Source organism: Barbus barbus (assembly GCF_936440315.1).
Source record: "Barbus barbus genome assembly, chromosome: 39".
Taxonomy (NCBI): Eukaryota; Metazoa; Chordata; class Actinopteri; order Cypriniformes; family Cyprinidae; genus Barbus; species Barbus barbus.
The window spans coordinates 1,609,720-1,630,655 of NC_136717.1; the positions used below are offsets into that span (position 1 = coordinate 1,609,720).

The window sequence follows — 20,936 nt, forward strand, 5'->3', positions numbered from 1 at the left end:
GTTTATTAATATGAAGCCTTAATAACAAGCCTTTGTAAAAAGAATAGTTAGCACATTTGTTTGTAAGGTAACAACCTTCACAGCTGAACTGAATTAATGTTTGTATTTGTCATGTGACAATTAAGCATACTACTCTGAAACATTTGTTGCTTATTGTATACTGTTTCACACACTATTCTTTAAAAAATAGTAGGCAGTGTACACTGTGTACTGGGCAGTAAGCAAGTATGCCATTTCGAACACAGCCATGGACTTCAGTGTGTAAACGGGACTTTTATTTTGGTATGGCGATGGGACGTCATAAAGCTGCGCCCTTTCTATCTTTAACCCCGCCCCCCTGCGTCTGTTGTGATTCGGCTGAAGAAAGGTCTGTGGGTTTTAATTCAATGCGAACTGTTCTGTCAATTGATTTTTCTGAAATGAATCAATCTTAAATGTAACGTTGTAATACTTTATTTAGTGTTAATTTTGTGAGTCAAGCTCATTTTCATATTAATAACAGAAAAAGAGCGTCTCGTTTCGCTCCCGATATCGTCAGTAAGTACAGAGAAACCGAATCATCTGAACCGAGTCATTCGTAAAATGATTCAGTGATTCGAATCAGCGCGCGCTGAAGACAAACGAGAACAAACACAACATCTGTAATGACAACCAGCTGAGTGTAATCCATTAAATGTAATGTACAAATAATTGAATACAAAATATAAATATCTATTATTAACTTTCTGTATAATTCATTTGCATAGTTTAATCAGATCATTTCCATTAACTCTCTCTCTGACTGACTCCCTCACTACTGTGCTACTGAACTAATGCGCTGTTCAACTGAACTAGTGCGCTGACTACTGAACTAGTGCGCTCGCTACTGAACTAGTGCGCTCGCTACTGAACTAGTGCGCTCGCTACTGAACTAGGGAGCTGACTACTGAACTAGGGAGCTGACTACTGAACTAGTGCGCTCACTACTGAACTAGGGAGCTGACTACTGAACTAGTGCGCCCACTACTGAACTAGTGCGCCGACTACTGAACTAGTGCGCTGACTACTGAACTAGTGCGCTCGCTACTGAACTAGTGCGCTCGCTACTGAACTAGTGCGCTCGCTACTGAACTAGTGCGCTCGCTACTGAACTAGTGCGCTCGCTACTGAACTAGTGCGCTCGCTACTGAACTAGGGAGCTGACTACTGAACTAGTGCGCTCACTACTGAACTAGTGCGCTGACTACTGAACTAGGGCGCTGACTACTGAACTAGTGCGCTCACTACTGAACTAGTGCGCTGACTACTGAACTAGGGAGCTGACTACTGAACTAGTGCGCTGACTACTGAACTAGTGCGCTGACTACTGAACTAGGGAGCTGACTACTGAACTAGTGCGCTCACTACTGAACTAGTGCGCTGACTACTGAACTAGTGCGCTGACTACTGAACTAGTGCGCTGACTACTGAACTAGGGCGCTGACTACTGAACTAGTGCGCTGACTACTGAACTAGTGCGCTGACTACTGAACTAGTGCGCTGACTACTGAACTAGTGCGCTGACTGCTGAACTAGTGCGCTGACTACTGAACTAGTGCGCTGACTACTGAACTAGTGCGCTGACTACTGAACTAGGGAGCTGACTACTGAACTAGTGCGCTCACTACTGAACTAGGGAGCTGACTACTGAACTAGGGAGCTGACTACTGAACTAGGGAGCTGACTACTGAACTAGGGAGCTGACTACTGAACTAGTGCGCTCACTACTGAACTAGTGCGCTGACTGCTGAACAAGATTTAATTAGCATTTATTTCTTTTTGTTACACAGAAAAACTCGACTGCGACTGAGATCCACGAGATACTGTTATAAAGATGGAGTTTATTAAAGAAGAGAGTGAAGACATGAAGATTGAAGAAACATTCAGAGTCAAACAAGAAGATACTGAGGAACAAACAGGTTGGTTTCATTCTCAAAGCTGAACTCACTCATTTAATCCTTATATATATGTCCAGCTCTACAGAAATGAATTATTTTTATGAAGAATGTCAACATGAGTGTCATAATTAAATCTGTTTGTTGACAGATGTTATATATATATACTTTTGTAACATTAATCCTAATATCTGCTTCTAAAATATAAACCATTCATTTCTAGCACTTAATTATGCAAAAATCTAAGAAATGTAAGAAAATAATTTATTTTGCATAAAGCAAAGCTTGAAATGTGAGTGATTTCGTTTGGCTTCTGCATGCTGTCTACATTTGTTCATTTAAAGGTATTTGTTGAGCAAATAAAACAGCCAGCGGACACTAAGGCTATGTCTATATTAATCTAGATACACATGAAAAAACGCTCCCCATCCACACTAGTGTTTTCAAGCATTTTCCAAAAGTTTCTCATCCACGCTGAAACATCAGAAAACGTTAAATTTGTTTTACTGCTCATGCATAAGGCCTCAAACAGCTCACTAAGATGATACAAACAGAACAGATTTATTAAGTTCCCTTCCATTGGCTGTGGCCAGTAACTGTTTATTCCCAGACTGAGATGATTCGGACACTAGCTGCTTTTCCATTGCAGATTATTGCAATTATTGCAATTATCTAATCAACCAATCACATGGCAGTTGCTTCAATGCATTTAGGGGTGTGGTCCTGGTCAAGACAATCTCCTGAACTCCAAACTGAATGTCAGAATGGGAAAGAAAGGTGATTTAAGCAATTTTGAGCGTGGCATAGTTGTTGGTGCCAGACGGGCCGGTCTGAGTATTTCACAATCTGCTCAGTTACTGGGATTTTCACGCACAACCATTTCTAGGGTTTACAAAGAATGGTGTGAAAAGGGAAAAACATCCAGTATGTGGCAGTCCTGTGGGCGAAAATGCCTTGTTGATGCTAGAGGTCAGAGGAGAATGGGCCGACTGATTCAAGCTGATAGAAGAGCAACTTTGACTGAAATAACCACTCGTTACAACCGAGGTATACAGCAAAGCATTTGTGAAGCTACAACACGCACAACCTTGAGGCGCATGGGCTACAACAGCAGAAGACCCCACCGGGTACCACTCATCTCCACTACAAATAGGAAAAAGAGGCTGCAATTTGCACGAGCTCACCAAAATTGGACGGTTGAAGACTGGAAAAATGTTGCCTGGTCTGATGAGTCTCAATTTCTGTTGAGACATTCAGATGGTAGAGTCAGAATTTGGCGTAAACAGAATGAGATCATGGATCCATCATGCCTTGTTACCACTGTGCAGGCTGGTGGTGGTGGTGTAATGGTGTGGGGGATGTTTTCTTGGCACACTTTAGGCCCCTTAGTGCCAATTGGGCATCGTTTAAATGCCACGGCCTACCTGAGCATTGTTTCTGACCATGTCCATCCCTTTATGACCACCATGTACCCATCCTCTGATGGCTACTTCCAGCAGGATAATGCACCATGTCACAAAGCTCGAATCATTCCAAATTGGTTTCTTGAACATGACAATGAGTTCACTGTACTAAAATGGCCCCCACAGTCACCAGATCTCAACCCAATAGAGCATCTTTGGGATGTGGTGGAACGGGAGCTTCGTGCCCTGGATGTGCATCCCACAAATCTCCATCAACTGCAAGATGCTATCCTATCAATATGGGCCAACATTTCTAAAGAATGCTTTCAGCACCTTGTTGAATCAATGCCACGTAGAATTAAGGCAGTTCTGAAGGCGAAAGGGGGTCAAACACAGTATTAGTATGGTGTTCCTAATAATCCTTTAGGTGAGTGTAGTCTTTTAATCTTAATATTAAGACTAAATATCTTAAGTTAAGTGCATTGTTCTTAAAACAAGTAAAATTGTCGGCCAGTGGTGCAAGTCAAATATTCTTAAAATAGGAGCATTGTACTTACCCCACTGGCAGATAATTTTACTTGTTTTAAGCAATATGCACTTAATTTTGTGTTTTTCCCCTGGAAACAAGACTAAATATCTTAAGTCATTTTGCTTATCTAGTAAAAGTATCTTGATTTAAGAATGTTTAGATATTTTGACTAGAAACAAGAGAAAAATACTAAGTAAGATGAGCCATTTTTTGCAGTGAATGCAACAACCAGGTACGTAATTGTGGAAAACAATGTCACTCCATCAAGATCTAGATGAGTGGAGGTCCTAAAGAATGGGGATGGGGTCCTAAAGAAAGCAAAGAATTAAAAATATCAACAAGAAGTTCTGAGATTACAGGTTACACCTCTTTCAGTAGTTTAGTAGGTATAGGATCTAGCATACATGTGTTTGGATTTGATGCTTTTCATGTCTAAATGTTTTGATTGGGGTGACCCCGACTAGTTGAAGATCCGATGCTTCGATATGAGGAGCCTGATTCGACTCCCAATCTCACAGTCTCACTCACAGTTCGCAGGGTATTATCATCATTCCATTTACATTTAGTCATTTAGCAGACGCTTTTATCCAAAGCGACTTACAATTGGGGAATACAAAAAGCGATTCATCTTGAAGAGGCAATCATACAGAGTAAGTGCCCGTAACACCAAGTCTCAGTCATTGTTTAAATAAGTACAAGCTAGCACGGGAAGGAGAGAAAGATAGAGGGAAAGATTACGTTTTTTTTTATTTATTTTTTGAGTCTAGGATGAAGTCAAGTACTGCAGAAAGAGATTTCAGTTGTTGCTTGAAGATTGACAGGTATCCAGCATTACAGATAGGAGTGGGAAGATTATTCCACCAGCCAGGAATGGTGAACGAGAATGTTCTGGAGAGTGATTTTGAGCCTCTCTGTGATGGTACCACAAGGCGTCGCTCACTAGCAGATCTCAAACTTCTGGAGGGGATGTAGATTCGTAATAGTGAGTGGAAGTAGGAGGGTGCTGAGTCTGTGGTAGTTCTGTACGCAAGCATCAGTGTCTTGAACTGGATGCGAGCTGCCACTGGTAGCCAGTGCAAGGAGATGAAGAGAGGTGTAACATGCGCTCTTTTGGGCTCTTTGAAGATCAGTCGTGCCGCTGCATTCTGAATCATTTGTAAAGGTTTGATTGTGTTTGATGGCAGTCCAGCCACATTTTGGCTATATGGGGGTGCTCAAATGTCTGATTTCACATAGAACTACTGGTTTTCTCCCAATAAGTTAATATACAGCCTATTATGATAATGCTGTAAATAAGAATCTGTAAAGAAAGAAGCTGTAAATAAATATTTTAACGTGCGTGAATAAATGCAACCACCCCTATAGATTTAAGTTAAGTTTCACTTTCCAGAAACTAATCCGACAGAGAAGCATCTTGGCGGCAGGGATTTAAAACTTTAACTCTGCCTGTGTCAGTTTGAGTCTTGTTAAAGACTGGATCTTTTCGATCAGGTATAAGTGATTTCAAAACATGGCAGCCAGATTATATATTGTGTATTATTTTATCTCGCATAAGATGCATCGCGCTGAAGTAAAGCACTTCATTGTACAGTGTTTATCAACGCGCAGCAAGCAGTACAAACAACAATGCATAATATTAATAACTATAACTGGGACTGTCATATACATAACATTATAATTATGCCAAAACAGAAATGCAGAACATTAATAACCACTGTCATATAGCCTACGTAATGTTATAATGAGAGCACTGTTGTAAAAATCTTTTAATCAAAACATAAAACATTATTTTTGTATATGTGAGGTGTACATTACACATTTTCCCTGTGTGTTAACATCAGTAATTATGACTGTCTCTTGGTAATGTATTTTGCCCCATCCCCAAACATATGATTCAACTATGAAAATCCTTAGTCTGGGACACCCCTAGTTTTGATGTTTGTTGTTTCATGCCATTAAACTGGTGTTAACTTGTATTTGTCTCTTTTCACCTCAGACCTGATGGCACTGAAAGAGGAGAGACAAGAACAGAATGAAAAGAAAGAGAAAGATCAAAATGAGGAACATCATGATTTCAATACTGAAGAAAAATCAATCAGTTGCTCACAGACTGAAAAGACTTCCTCTCAAAAAAAAGCTGTAAAAAAACAAAACCTTACTTACAAAATGAGAATTTATACTGGAGAGAGCTCTTTCACCTGCCAACAGTGTGGAGAAATTTTCAATCAAAAAGGACGCCTTAAAGTCCACATGAAAATTCACATAAAAAAGAAACCATTAACATGCTCTCAGTGTGGAAAATGTTTTACACGAAAAAAAAACCTTAATATACACATGAGAATTCACACTGGAGTGAGACCTTACACCTGCTCTCAGTGTGGAAATAATTATATACGGAAAAATCATCTTGATGCTCACATGATTATCCACACTGGAGAGAGACCTTACACCTGCAAACTGTGTGGAAAGAATTTTATACGGAGAAGTCATCTTAATGCCCACATGATTATTCACACTGGAGAAAGACCTTACACCTGCTCTCAGTGTGGAAAGAATTTTATACGGAAAAATCATCTTAATGCCCACATGAGTATTCATACTGGAGAGAAACCTTATACCTGCAAACTGTGTGGAAAGAATTTCTCACGAAATGGAGGACTTACGACTCACATGAAAATTCACATTGAAAAGAAGTCATTAATATGCTCTCAGTGTGGAAGGGGTTTTACATGGAAAAAATGCCTTGATGCCCACTTGAGAACTCACATTGGAGAGAAGCCGTTCACCTGCCCTCAGTGTGGAAAGGGTTTTATATGGAAAAAAAGCCTTGATGCCCATTTGAGAACTCACATTGGAAAGAAGCCTTTCACTTGCCCTCAGTGTGGAAAGAGTTTCAGGCTCAAAGGAAACCTAAAGGCTCACATAAGAAGTCACACTGGAGAGAATCCATTCACATGTGATCAGTGTGGAAAGAGTTGCTCAAATGAAGGAAAACTCAAGATTCACATGAGAATTCACACTGGAGTGAGACCTTACACCTGTGAACAGTGTGGAAAGAATTATACACAGAAAAATCATCTTAATGCCCACATGATTATTCACACTGGAGAAAGACCTTACACCTGCTCTCAGTGTGGAAAGAATTTTATACGGAGAAGTCATCTTAATGCCCACATGATTATTCACACTGGAGAAAGACCTTACACTTGCTCTCAGTGTGGAAAGAGTTTTATACGGAAAAATCATCTTAATGCCCACATGAGTATTCATACTGGAGAGAAACCTTACACCTGCAAACTGTGTGGAAAGAGTTTCTCACGAAATGGAGGACTTACGACTCACATGAAAATTCACATTGAAAAGAAATCATTAATATGCTCTCAGTGTGGAAAGGGTTTTACATGGAAAAAATGCCTTGATGCCCACTTGAGAACTCACATTGGAGAGAAGCCGTTCACCAGCCCTCAGTGTGGAAAGAGTTTCGGGCACAAAGGAACCCTAAAGACTCACATAAGAAGTCACACTGGAGAGAATCCATTCACATGTGATCAGTGTGGAAAGAGTTACAGATATAAAGAACACCTTAGTAATCACATGAAGATTCACTCAAGAGAGAACCGTTTTAAATGTCATCAGTGCGAAAGGACTTTCACAGAGAGGGAACATCTTAAGGATCATGTTAAAATTCACATCGGAGAAAAGCCTTTCATGTGCCATCACTGTGGAAAGAGTTGCTCAAATGAAGGAAAACTCCAGATTCACACGAGAATTCACACTGGAGTGAGACCTTACACCATTGAACAGTGTGGAAAGAGTTTCAGGACTAAAGAATACCTTCAGGTTCACAAGGTAGCTCACACTGGAGAGAAGCCATACAAGTGTCCTCAGTGTGAGAAGAGTTTCACATGTAAAAGCAGCATGAAACGTCATTTAAAAACTCATTCTGGGAAGAAATTGCCTTTTTCCTCAGAGTGACGAGGTTTAGAAAAAGGAACAATTTCTAAAATAATCTGAACATTCATTTTGGAAGACACTCAATTGTAGTCAGTGTAATATTTTTTGCCATCACACAAATACATGTGAGAACCTTCATCTCCTTATGGTTCACCATAAGGCTTTTTATTTTATTTTGTTTATCTTTCATTTAAAAAATTCACAAAATTCTAAACTTTCATTGAAGTAAAACAATTGAAAGTGTGTGTGTGTGTGGGGGGGGGGGGGGGGGGGACTCACATTATGAAATGGATGTTTTTCTCCAATGCATGTTGGTTACTATTATTGCAACCCTTAGAAATTCTTAGTAAAATATCTGTAGAATAAACATTTACATTTTGTAGCACATGGGTGAAATTGTCCAGCCATGACTTCCTCTTCCACAGGATTATAAATATGAGGAACACAAAGCCCAAATTCCCTTAATAATCCATCACAATGAGAAAAACCAAAGAATATATTTCTGATGAGCAGCAAAAGATAATCCAGCTTCACAAATTAGTGAAGTGGCTTTAAGAAAATAGCTAGAGCAGTGAAAATCCCCATTTCCACCATCAGGGCAATAATTAAGAAGTTCCAAACAACTAATGATGTTTCAAATCTGCCTGGAAGAGGACGTGTGTCTATATCGTCCTAATGCTCGGTGAGGAGGAGAATTTGAGTGGCCAAAGATTCTCCAAGGATCACAGCTGGAGAATTGCAGAATATAGTTGAGTCTTGGGATCACAACACCTAAAAAAAAAAATCAAACAGCCTCTACATGACCACAAGTTGTTGAAATGGGTTTCAAGAAAAAAAAAACTCCAGCATATTCAGCTGTCAGACACGACTGGAACTTCAACGGCTTCTATGGTGAGATGAAACTTAAAAAGAGCTTTCTGGCAGCAAACCCACTAGAAGCGTTTGTGCAAACAGAGATAAAAAGAATTATCCCATGCCCACGGTTGAATATGAAAATGGAATGGAGGGCTCAGAGAGACTATTCTACTCGAGCTCTGATAGCCCCCTGTAGACAGAAAGATAAATAAGTTAATAAATAAATATATGTAAAAGCAGGAGTTGGGGAGGAGGAGGGATGCCGAAAGAACTAACGACGGAAGTGGTAAGTGGGCTGTCTTTCATTCATATTGATATTAAGTGGAAGATTAGATGACGTACTTCTCCTGAAATTACGTTAATAACTTCACGTTGTGGAGGTCCTGGACATCTTGTTCAGATACATGGCATCATGAATTCTATCAAATATAAACCGATAAAAAATCTAAACCTGACTGCCTGTGTAAGAAATATTATAATAGACCATGTTTGGATCTTCCATCAAGAAAATGATCCAAAATCAACATGAAAGCCCCGTTTCCACCGCAGGAACTTTCCCCAGGAACTAAGGGCTTTGGGGCGGTACTTAGTGTGTTTCCACCACAGGAACCAGGATCTAAATAAAGTTCTAGGTAAAAATTTGCCCCTCAGAATGTCCCTGCTCGCGAGGTAGTACTTTGTCAAAGGTCTGGAACTTTCGGGGGTGGGAATTGGGCGCTCAGCATGCTGTTGGTTGAGTTCATGAAGCATTGTATTTCAACCACCATTTATTTGCATAATGTTTTTTAAATATCACTGTTATTGTGTCATGGAATGTAGTCAATGTTGCCAGATTGGGCGGTTATGAATTTGATTGTGCGGGTAAATATTGGCTTGGGCGGGTGGACAAAATTTGGGCTGGTTTTTGGTCAGTTTGGCAGTTTTTCAAAACATATAAATTGTATAGGCTAATTGGTTAGCAAACAAGCCCAAGTGTGCATATATAGCGTACTGCATGCATCCAATCAGTCATCACAATGGTACTAAACACACACGCACACTGCAAAGACGACTGGTGCTAATGTTGATGTCGCGGCCGCACTTTTAGCCAATCACTATGGATCAGCAGACATACGTGATGATTCATGAGCGACGGGTTTTTAGCACGATAACGGATCTGATTTTGAATGTATAACTGTAAGTTACCATAATGCCTATACAAGTTACGTGGTAAAGAATGGAGAGTGTATTAATTCTCAAAACGTGAATTACACCTGTTGAGGGAGATGACATGAAGTCTATATCACTGCAATTCCAAAATCAGAGCACAGTTACATTTTTAATCAAAATCTATTCATATCTATACGATCCTGTCTTTTATCTTTTAAACGGTCTAGATTGGTATAGCCTGTCCTTTAAAAGTGCTGGACTCGTTAGTTTTGACTGCAAAATTCTATATTATGTTCAATATGAACTTCACGAAAGACTTAGTTCTGTGTGAAATTATAGAGTAAGAGCATTATTGTAAATGTTTTTTTATTGTCGGATTATCATACAGAATGACACAGTTTTGACTGTCGTGGTGTGTGCATGAACGAGTGTGAATTGCCTATTCTTACGTTGCTTATTCTGAACTTATATTGGGCACTTTTTTGCATTTAAATTCTGACTGTTGATATTGAAAATGATGCATGTGTTTTTCGAGGGAATCGGTTAATTTCTTGATTGCCGTTTTGACACTGTCTGCTTGCATATTTGGTAGTTCTCTTTAATGTATTTGCCCCGATTTGATCCATGGGAAATTTATCTAGCAATATATTTATATTATTTTGTCGTCATAAGGAGTTAAAAATGGCTCTTATCAACCTTGATTTACATTCTATCACATTATTTTGACAGTTAAAGTTTTGGGCGGGTTTTTGTGAGCTTTTGGGCTGGAAATTGTCCATCCAATCTGGCAACACTGGATGTAGTTTTAAAAGTGTTTCGGGCAAGAATGTAGTTGTTTAAAACTCACATTTGTGGTTTATTTTTAAAGACAATGATTTGAAAATGTGCTTCGCTGATTTCGGAGACGTGAGCTCCACACGACCAGCGGTTTGTTTTTGGGTAAATGTAACAGGTAAACTTTGGTCTATTAATCTATTATATGTTAACTGAAAATAAAAAGAGGCAATGCTGTTTGATATAATATTTATTTTCATTATAATGTATGTTCCCTGAACTACATTTTTATGTAGTTATTAATGTTTAAATGAAAACAAAAAGAGGCAGTGGTCTTTGATATCATATTTAGTCTTATTTCGTGTAAATACAGTGATGAAAATTGCAGAAGCCAAAGTGAGCTGACTTATGTTATCAAGTACGCTGCTGTTCCATTTGCAGAATAACCGGACTTGTGTCCTCCCGTCCGCGGGAGTTCATACTCCCGAGTCGAACTCTCAAAGTCCAAACTACTGAAGATGCAAGTCCAAAATTTGCGTACTTGGTATTGACAAACGTGTCAATACAGACTTACGTCAACAGACTTTTAGCCTAATCTTCACAGTATTTAGACCGCGATGGAAATGCAGACAGCAACAGGTCTGGGGAAAAAAAGTTCCTGGGACAAATTGTTCCAGGTAATTTCGGTGGAAAAAATGTATCACTGAGCGCAAAATGAAGCTTCTGCCATGGCTGTCTCCATTCCCTAGCTTGAACCCTGTAGAAAATGAGTGAGGTGAACTGAAGAGATGCACCGACATGGAGCTGGTATTCTGAAGGATCTGGAGTGATTCTGGATGAGGGAATGTTCTCTGATCTCATCAGGTGTTCTCTAACTTCATCAGGCATTATAGGAGAAAATTTAGAGGTGTTACCCTGGGAAAAGGACGTTGTAATAATTGGGTGCCAATAGCTGTGGCTACAGTTTTATTTCATGGTTGCTGATTATAAAAAACATATATTGTTGCGTTGTGTCGTCATGTATGATCAGTTCAGGCGTTTCTAACTTTTTATTCAGTAACAGCGTCATGAGTTGTATTACTGCAGTTTCTGAGCGAGTGTGCCCTCATGTGTCCATTATGAATGTTTAGCACTCAATAATGCGCACTATTTTGGGCATAAATAGGAAAACTAACACTTCTTGCTAAAGAAATTTGTGAACTATATTTGCTTAAGAATGTATTCAGTGTTTGTTGAATACTCTGAGTATGAATGCTTGTTTTGTTTTTGCATTTTGAGCATAAGTGCATTTTTTTTTGCATTAATATAGGAAAACAAACTTTTAATCTACTTTATTGTTCCATATTTTGTCATTTTCATGTTCAGTATTATTTTAACCCTCTGGTGGTGTTCCCGGTCAAAAATGACCGGACTCCAAACAACTGCTTATAAATCTGTCATTATGCTATATTATCACTAACAGAAACACAAAATCAGTCCTAAATGAAAGAAAAAAGGTGACAAAAGAATGAGTCCAATATTTAGAGGCTGACAATTTTTCGGGAATCCCGCGGGATGGGAAACAAAATCGCTACGAATCACGTGATTGGGACGGGACAGATGAACTACACTAGCCTGCCACCGGCCGGCGAGATCTTCCAGTTGCAGGCGGGGAGGAGTAAAGAGATGGCCGTCAGGTCGGACACTTTGTGCTTTCCATAGTGTGCTGAACCAACGTCATTATGGCAGTCCACGCAATTTTTGCCTTGATTGTATCTGAAGAAGGTGGATGCGATTGAAATTCCCATTTTTTTGCATGGAAATCTTTATGGACAGCAAAGGTGTTATTTAAATGTTATTAAGTTGTATTTAAATGTTACTTTTAAACAATTACACTTTATTTTTAGGTTTTTAATGCATTCTCTGTGTATAATTCCTTAAGTTGTACAAGATGTGTCATTATAGTTTTGTAACAGCATATAATTTGGTAATTTTTGTGTTGATATTTTTGTTACAGTTTTTGATAAGTAACTTTGTACGTTCATTTTTGACCTACCACTATTGTGCCCTAATTAGAATAAAAACAGTTTGTAATAATACTGTGAAATTAGTGTCATCTAAATATTTGGAGTCATAAATTATATACTGAAGTACACATAGTGAGTACAATTTATTACTATTATTTTTTAATTATTTAGAGATGTTCCCAAAATACAAAATTATGTGGAGGATGTTGTCCCAGTCTACAGTCCCCCAGAATTTCAAAGTCACTTTAGGCTTCAAAAAGGACAAGTAGAGGTGTGTAAGTAACATGTAAGCCATATAAATATTACAAATGTTTTTTGTAACAATAAACTCTTTTCTCTTACTGTGCAGGATCTCATTACAGCCCTTTGTCCGTTTTACATGAATGCGCAACAGACCAAATTGCCACTTACAAACAGCATTCTTGCATGCCTGTGGACACTGTCCAACCAAGAATCATATCGGGGGGTGGCAGACAGATTTGGTGTTAGCAAATCAAGTCTTAATTCAGCCACATTGGGGGGTTTTCGAGCATGAACCACCTTTTTAAGGTCATGCCACAGCATCTCAATAGGATTCAGGTCAGGACTTTGACTAGGCCCCTCCAAAGTCTTCATTTTGTTTTTCTTCAGCCATTCAGAGGTGGATTTTATGGTGTGTTTTGGATCATTGTCCTGCTGCAGAACCCAAGTTCTCTTCAGCTTGAGGTCACGAACAGATGGCCGGACGTTGTCCTTCAGGATTTTTTGGTAGACAGCTGAATTCATGGTTCATTTATCACAGCAAGTCTTCCAGGTCCTGAAGCAGCAAAACAGCCCCAGACCATCACACTACCACCGCCATATTTTACTGTTGGTATGATGTTCTTTTTCTGAAATGCTGTGTTACTTTTATGCCAGATGTAATGGGACACACATCTTCCAAAAAGTTCAACTTTTGTCTCGTCAGTCCACAGAGTATTTTCCCCAAAAGTCTTGGGGATCATCAAGATTTTTTCTGGCAAAACTGAGACTACTTTTTGCTCAGCAGCGGTTTTCATCTTGGTACTCTGCCATGCAGGCCATTTTTGCCCAGTCTCTTTCTTATGGTGGAGTCATGAACACTGACCTTAACTGAGGCAAGTGAGGCCTGCAGTTCTTTAGATGTTGTTGTGGAACAGTGCAGGATGATTGTAGTGCATGAGCATGTAAACATACATACATATATTGCTGAGTCTTTTGTGGGATTGTGTACAAGCAGCAGTGTGTGTAAAGTGTCTAGTGCACATAGAGCAGAGTGTGTTAGCACAGGTGGTTTGTACAGGCCCACTTACCTGAGTGTAGCACACTTCGAATTGCACAAAAACAATTGCACAATAAATGTGCATTAACTGTTAATTTTGCACTCTTAACATATATGAAGAAATTATAGTCACTGCAACCAAGTTTTAGCAATAACAGTAGTCAAATATTGAGGCTGGCATTTTACGTCTTTCTAATGATTCTCATCCAGATCAATTAAGAGTGTGATCTTAGCAGGTTTAGAAGTTAAAGTTTGCTTATTGGATTTGCAGACACACTGTGGTCTTGAGTTAGATAAATAGTAAATACACATATCTGATTTGCCGAATTATGATAAAAACAACATATTTACATAAAATGTGGTCTTCATTTACATAAGTATGCACACCTTATTTAAAAGCAAGTTTTACCATCTTATTGTACCATCTATGAATATGCCATTAAAGACAAACATGCTGGATTTGCCAATTCACCTAAAATGTTTATTAAAAAGATTAAGAAAAGCACCTGTTGTGCCAAATCTCGCCCCACCAATTCAGATTAGAGGTCTGCAAGTCCATTCGGGCCGGGCTCGGGACATTATTTTTTTTTTTTTACAGATCGGGCTCGGGTCGGACTCAGGCTCATTTAGATTCTCTCCTTTAATTGTGCCCATATTACGCGCAGAGCACACATGGCGACTGTATGAAATACTGATTATATTATAAATATTACACATCGCCTATGCAATACGCAACGCATATTCGCATGCATTAGCATACAGGTGACAGTTGACCATGGCGAGCATCAGGGAGAATTTGGAGCGTGGTTACTAATAAAAGTTCCCAATGCTTCGGGAAAAGCTGCATTTTGGATCATCCATGCATTTGATGATAATCCTGACTCGCCGTCTCCTCATGGATGCGCCTTTAGAGTTTTTCAGAAGCACTCCTGCCCAAAACCGAAACTGCTTTTTTCCCCCTTTATTTAATGTCTTTATTGCATGCTTTGTTGATATTTTCAGTGCACACAAATAAAAGTAGGCCCTTTCCAGTTCCGAACAATGATGCCTATTACTCTTACCTTTATAAGCAAAAATGACAGCGTATTTGAAATGTTTCCAATGCAAGTGATCGCTCTGGCACGTCCATGTCCTGTAAAGCGCGCTTCAGCTTGCACTCTCCGCACAAACGAAAGAGAGGTTGGGATCCATTTGCAGCTTTATTTAAGAGTACTCAGGCAGTACAGGGTCAAACACCAGCAGAACGGACAGTAGAGGCAAAACAAAGACAGAGTCGAATAACAGGCGGGGAATCAGGGCAGGCGGCAAACAATCACAGTCCAGTATAAACAATCCGGGTCGGGGCAGGCGGCAAACAATCAGAATAACGGCAGAACAGTCCAAGATCAAAACCAAGAAAACAAACACGGGTCAAACGCTCAGAAATGATGGCCGGGGCAAATCAAGACTTCACAATGAGTCTGGGTGAAAATGTGGCTTATATGTGTGTGTGTTAATGAGGTGCAGGTGTGTGGCGTGATCAGTCCCAGGTATGAGGGATGATGGGAAACGGAGTCCGAATAGCGACTAATACTCAGGTGAAGGCTCCCTCTGGGGGGCCGGAGGAGGCGGTACGGGAGCCTCCTCTGTAACATGGATATGCATCAGTGCACATTAACCTAGGTTAAGCCTTTAAACTAACTTTGTGGAGCTGGTTTATAACTATATATTGAGAAGGCTAAATATATCAAACATAGTCTATGATCAACTCACTGTCGCTGGCCACTTGGTCGTTACTTTAAAAAACAAAAAGCTTACATTTAACAAATACAAAAATGCTCCAACCGTTTTTCTAAATTAACTTAATAAAATAACGAAACGAAATACAATCACGTTGCCATTTCATACAAAACTGAAGGATTTTAATAGCTGAAACAGTATAAGCTGTTTTGGGAGAAGGGGAAAAAAAGACGGGCTCGGGTCGGTAATTCTGATAAGCTGTGGGACACGGGCCGGGCTAGGGCCTGAGCGTCTCGGGCCAGGGTCGGGCTAGGGCCTATATTTTAGGCCCGTGCAGGGCTCTAATCCAGATCCCAGCCACGCAGCTAGATCCTATAGCTTTTAATTGACTACCAGTAAATATTATGTTTTGTAATGTCATTAAAAAAGTTATTACGTAGTTACTATTTAATTTTTATTTGATTAAAAACGTCTGTTTTGAAAACCCTGGTTGGTTAGGGCCCTAGAGAGGGAGATTTGGCACAACACCCCCAGTGAGCAAGCCAATGGCGCCGGTGGCAAGGAAAAAACTCGAAAAGGTTTGGAGGTACAAAACCTTGAGAGGAACAGACTCAGCACGCCGGGACCCATCCTCTTCGAGCATGGTGCACACATTAAAGTAACATATTCATTTTACTTACTTAATATATGAGACATTAATATATTTAGACATTAAACCAATGATGTAATATGGTCAAACTATTTTAAAAAATTTAGTCTTTAAGAAGACTTAAAATGTTAACAACTTGAATGCGTGCGTCGTTTGTGTGCATGTGTGTAAACAACAGTTCAGCATGCTTGTGTTTTCAACTGTACACAGGCACGTTATTACTTAGATTAGATATCAGTAACAAATATGCATGTTTGTGTTTGTGTGTGTGTGTGTGTTATCCAGCAAGGAAGTAAAATTATGTATCAACCAAGATACTGTGCAAGGGTTCTGTGATCAGTGTCATTAAAAATATCATTTATTGTGACAACTGTAATACATTGTTTAATTGTGCAGGGGCTTTTTTTTCCCCCTTTGTCTTGAATTTATAGGGCATTTTTGTTCATTTTTAGTGGTATTTTTGTCACAAGCCCTCGTTCATTTCTGACGATATGTTCATTTCTATAAAATAGAAACGTGAAACCTGTTCAACATGAAATATATATTTTTCCAATGGTTTGTTGCACGCTTCAAATTCCTGAGGGACAGATCCAAAGTTTATGTTGATTATGTAAACTGTTCCCAATTATAGTATTACAGAATGATTTCACAGTAGTAATAATGTAGTGTCACAGTAAAATTACTGCATTTCCATTTACAGTATAATTAAGTTTTTTTATTTACAGTATATATACTGTATACTCATTACAGTATAACTACTATATGTTTATTTGTGTGTAGTTTTATTTAAATACAATTTATTTTCTACATGTAAAAAATTATACTATACAGCACTGTAAACTACATTTTCTATCTAACAAAATCACAAAGACTCTTGAACATTTGTCTTTAAAATACGCTTTTTAATTGTTAAAAATTTACTGACAAAAGTACAAATTGCAAATGTGTTGCAATTCATTCCTTGGGTATTTGTAACATGGTTAATGCTGAACAGCAAAATAAAAATCTAAATAGAATAAAATCTAAAAATTAAAAGAAATGGTTGTTTTTGTGTTTTATTTCATTTTCCCAAGCAAAGTCAACAAGCTCTCTAATGAAAGATGCCACAAGGGGATTCAGGCTGGTGCTTTTTCTCTGGACCCTTTTTCCAGATGTCATTCTGATCCGTGACCTTGATTTGGGAATTTTGCACCATCAGGGTTGTTTCTCAGAATGAGTCTGCAAGCACGAAAAAACAAAAACTAATTATAAAACCAGTTTTTCCACCATTTCAAAAAAGGAGTTACATGGTAACACATCCACAATAGAGAAATACAAACACACACTCATACACACACATAACACCACGCTTGACTGCAATAATGTGGAATATTTAGCCAAAGCTGATACAGGGTTCTTGCACCATTTTAAAAGTAAAATTTAATGCTTTTTAAGACCTTTTTAAGACCTCAACAAATATAATTTAAGACTCAAAAATGTCAATTTCTTTGGAATACTCAATTTATTGCCTCCTACAATGGAAATCAAAACTTAAAGTTTTCCATTTGTTATCAATTATGTGCAAGGTGTAAACTCTGCAAAAATACTCTTTCATGAGTATACCAGTTTTATGAAATCAGTTTTAATAAGATTACATTATCTCAAAAATCTCATTTTTTTTTTAGCTTGTTGATATTTATACAGACTCAAAGCCTCATCTCCTGAGCCACTGCACAAAAGGAACAAAATATATCCAACACAATAAATAAATAATTTTAATAAAGTTCAAATAGTTTTCAGTTTACACATCTGTTAGGCTACGTTTACATTAGTGTGTGTTCATTTTAAAACACAAAGCTCAGACAGAATCATCATTTCTAGGTTGTTAAAGACTTCAAGAAATTTTAAATCTTCATCCACTTTCATAAGTGGGTGTTTTATTTTCTTTCACCACATGTTTTATTGTTATTAAATTCTGGTGTAGTATGTCTAATTATTTGAATGCATAATAACAACTTAGTTTATTTAAATTTATTCTTAAATAGCCTTATGAAATGTTTTATTTTTCCTCAGAAATTCTGTGTTCTGTATCTGGTTTTCAAATGAAGACATAAAACATTAATTGAATTTCTCTTTAAATAATTGAAAATCAAAGTTTACTTTGGCAAACAAAGGGGGGTTACTATTAAAATGAAAACATGGAATAACTGTTGTGTGATCATTACTAAAAAAAAAAAAAGTTTTAATTTTAATAGTAGCCTAGTATTAGCAGTGCTGTCTGCTGAACAATATTAATATATTTCTGCCGCAGTGTCTTCAGAGTTAAACCGAACTTTTATTTTGACGGGTTGTCTGGAATACCTTTACAGTTCTGTGTGTATATGATATGACGCTAGTTTTACTCGAATCAAACGGTAAAATGACAATGAAGTGACTCTCAGAGCAGGTCTGGAGATGTTGTTCATGTGTTTATGTCCTCATTTCGAGAGGCGGCAGACGCTGAAATGACCGCGAGCGTCACGCGCGCTTCAGTCTGTGTATAATAAACAAACAGCGCGATTTAAAGAGCGGACTGCTCCGTGCGCTTTCGAAACGCTCTCGCGGATGTCAAACACTGATCTATCAGTGCTGCGCCGCTTCTAGTCAAACACACCTAGTGCTGCAGGATTATTGGCTCACTGACGGTGATGAGATTAACCCCTTAGGTATCGAAATTTGGTACCGAACGACAAGACGTTTTTCGATACTCGGTAGCTAGTATCGAGGCAATTCGGCAATTCATATGCGACTCGACGGCTTTGAGCCCCATGGTCCCTAATGAAAAGGTCTTTTTGCATAATTTACACATTGCCTCGTTGTTTTCAGCCGGCGCCAACCACCTCCTAAATGCATCCTCTTCCATCCACTTGTCGTTAAATTTGCACTTCCCCATCTTCTTTGCATTTTGAACCTCACCTCGACAACCGCGTAATGGCGACACGCAGCCTGACGTCAGCGTCTGTAGCCGACGTACCGTAAACAGCTATTAAATCGCGGAGACTCATTTCACACCATACTAAAATTAATCAACTATTAGATGTTTTACGGTGGGCCACTGTGCTTTCCCATCGCCATTAAACGCACCGGCAAAAAAATTAATACCTACAGCAACTTTACAGTAAATTTAAGACAATTTAAGACCTTAATTACCCGGATTTTAATTTAAGACATTTTAAGACTTTTTAAGGACCCGCGGGAACCCTGTGATACTTCAATACAAAAAATATGGTAATATTTTGCCAAAAAGAGCTGTTTTTGTGATTTTATAATGTCTAAATATAAATATAAAAGAAAGATTTTAAGCAATCTTCCACTAAACTATGGCACATGTTTCATGTTATCACCATGTATGAAAATGAGAAATGTATATCTTCTTTAAAATAAATATGACATAAAATCTTGCTATTTTATATAATAATGCATAGAAAAATTACTTAATGAGGCAAAAAAACAAAAAAATCACATTCCCTCAAAATGGCACAAATGTAGAGTAAATTATGCAATATATTGAATGATTTTACATACAGTTACAGTTTCTGGAAACCACAAGGCTTAACAGCCTTTTTTTCAGTTTAGACAGGTTGGCTATTACAACAGAACCATAGTACACACTGCAATTTTCCACTGATACAGGTTACATTCCTCATCTACTCCATTGTTGGTTAATATCAGAATGCTTTTGAATTATTTTATGATTATCTTTGAATGAACTCCATTGTACTCCATTGTCCATTGAACTTGACTGCAGCAGGTTAGTTGGGAAATAAATGTATTTATTATTCAGAATGCACATTTGGAAGCAAAATATATTAATAGGATCATTTCAGCAGGTTGAAGATATGAGATGTAGGCCTAAACATGCTCAGTTTCGAAATGCATACCACACAGGAACAAATTCCCGTGTAATATTTTAAGCCCTGAACACACTGTCCCAGACTAAAGATTGGCATCGTGAAACAATCGTGGGGATTTCTGTTGTCGTGGCTGCTAATCGGTGGTCCTGTGTCGTCAAAGACGGCCGTTGTCACAGTCTTGAGGCCAAAGATAGCCTACGATAGTTTTCTGAGAGTGTCAGAAATACAGCATGATCATCAACCAGTGTGTTTGCTGCTACAACCCACGTTTACTGACCAACCAATAAAAATGCGACATGAAATCAACGCGACGTGGCGCTTAAACATAAAACTGATTCCCTCAAGCTCTTATCCTCTTTCAGCACACATAAAACTACACCTGCTAAAGTGTGGCTCATCATGCTCTTTTTGGTTACCACTGGCACATGCTGATGACGTTTTATTCTTCTATAGTAACGTGCGCCGTATCGTACGATCAGTAGGTGTTATTATCGTACAGTCTACACACACGTCGTAGCCAAGTTTATTAGATCCATGTCCCACAATGTAACATGCTAACATGCAGTGGTCTTATAGGATTGTGTTTTGGGCGTTAGAAGGACCTTCATACCCCCGCATCAGTCTCATCCATGCTTTCCTCGATTCGTATTGTGTCAGGAAATCGTGAAAACTGAGGCAGCGTGTCGTTATTTACAATGAAAGCAGCCGCTGCAGTAACACCAGCTAAATGCTTTAAATCTGAACTAATAAAGCCATACATGTTGCAGAAAATAATAGCAGCCTGTCCAGACTGAACAACAGCTGTTATACATCTTTGGAAAGAGCTTTCCTAAA

At 38.6% G+C, this 20,936-nt stretch overlaps 2 protein-coding genes and 1 long non-coding RNA gene across 3 annotated transcripts in view; 2 read left to right on the forward strand and 1 right to left on the reverse strand.

Annotated features, from left to right (window-relative positions):
* Window positions 1-20,936, reverse strand: part of LOC306858939 (uncharacterized protein) — a 429,579-nt gene that overhangs the window by 354,639 nt on the left and 54,004 nt on the right. The window lies entirely within an intron of this gene.
* Window positions 1-20,936, forward strand: part of LOC306858963 — a 1,377,007-nt gene that overhangs the window by 207,860 nt on the left and 1,148,211 nt on the right. The window lies entirely within an intron of this gene.
* Window positions 1,876-8,573, forward strand: LOC306858869 (uncharacterized protein). The gene is made up of 2 exons (XM_079399641.1): window positions 1,876-1,937; window positions 5,842-8,573. Exons 1-2 carry the CDS (start codon window positions 1,883-1,885, stop codon window positions 7,818-7,820), a joined length of 2,034 nt encoding a protein of 677 aa, XP_079255767.1. The 5' UTR covers window positions 1,876-1,882; the 3' UTR covers window positions 7,821-8,573.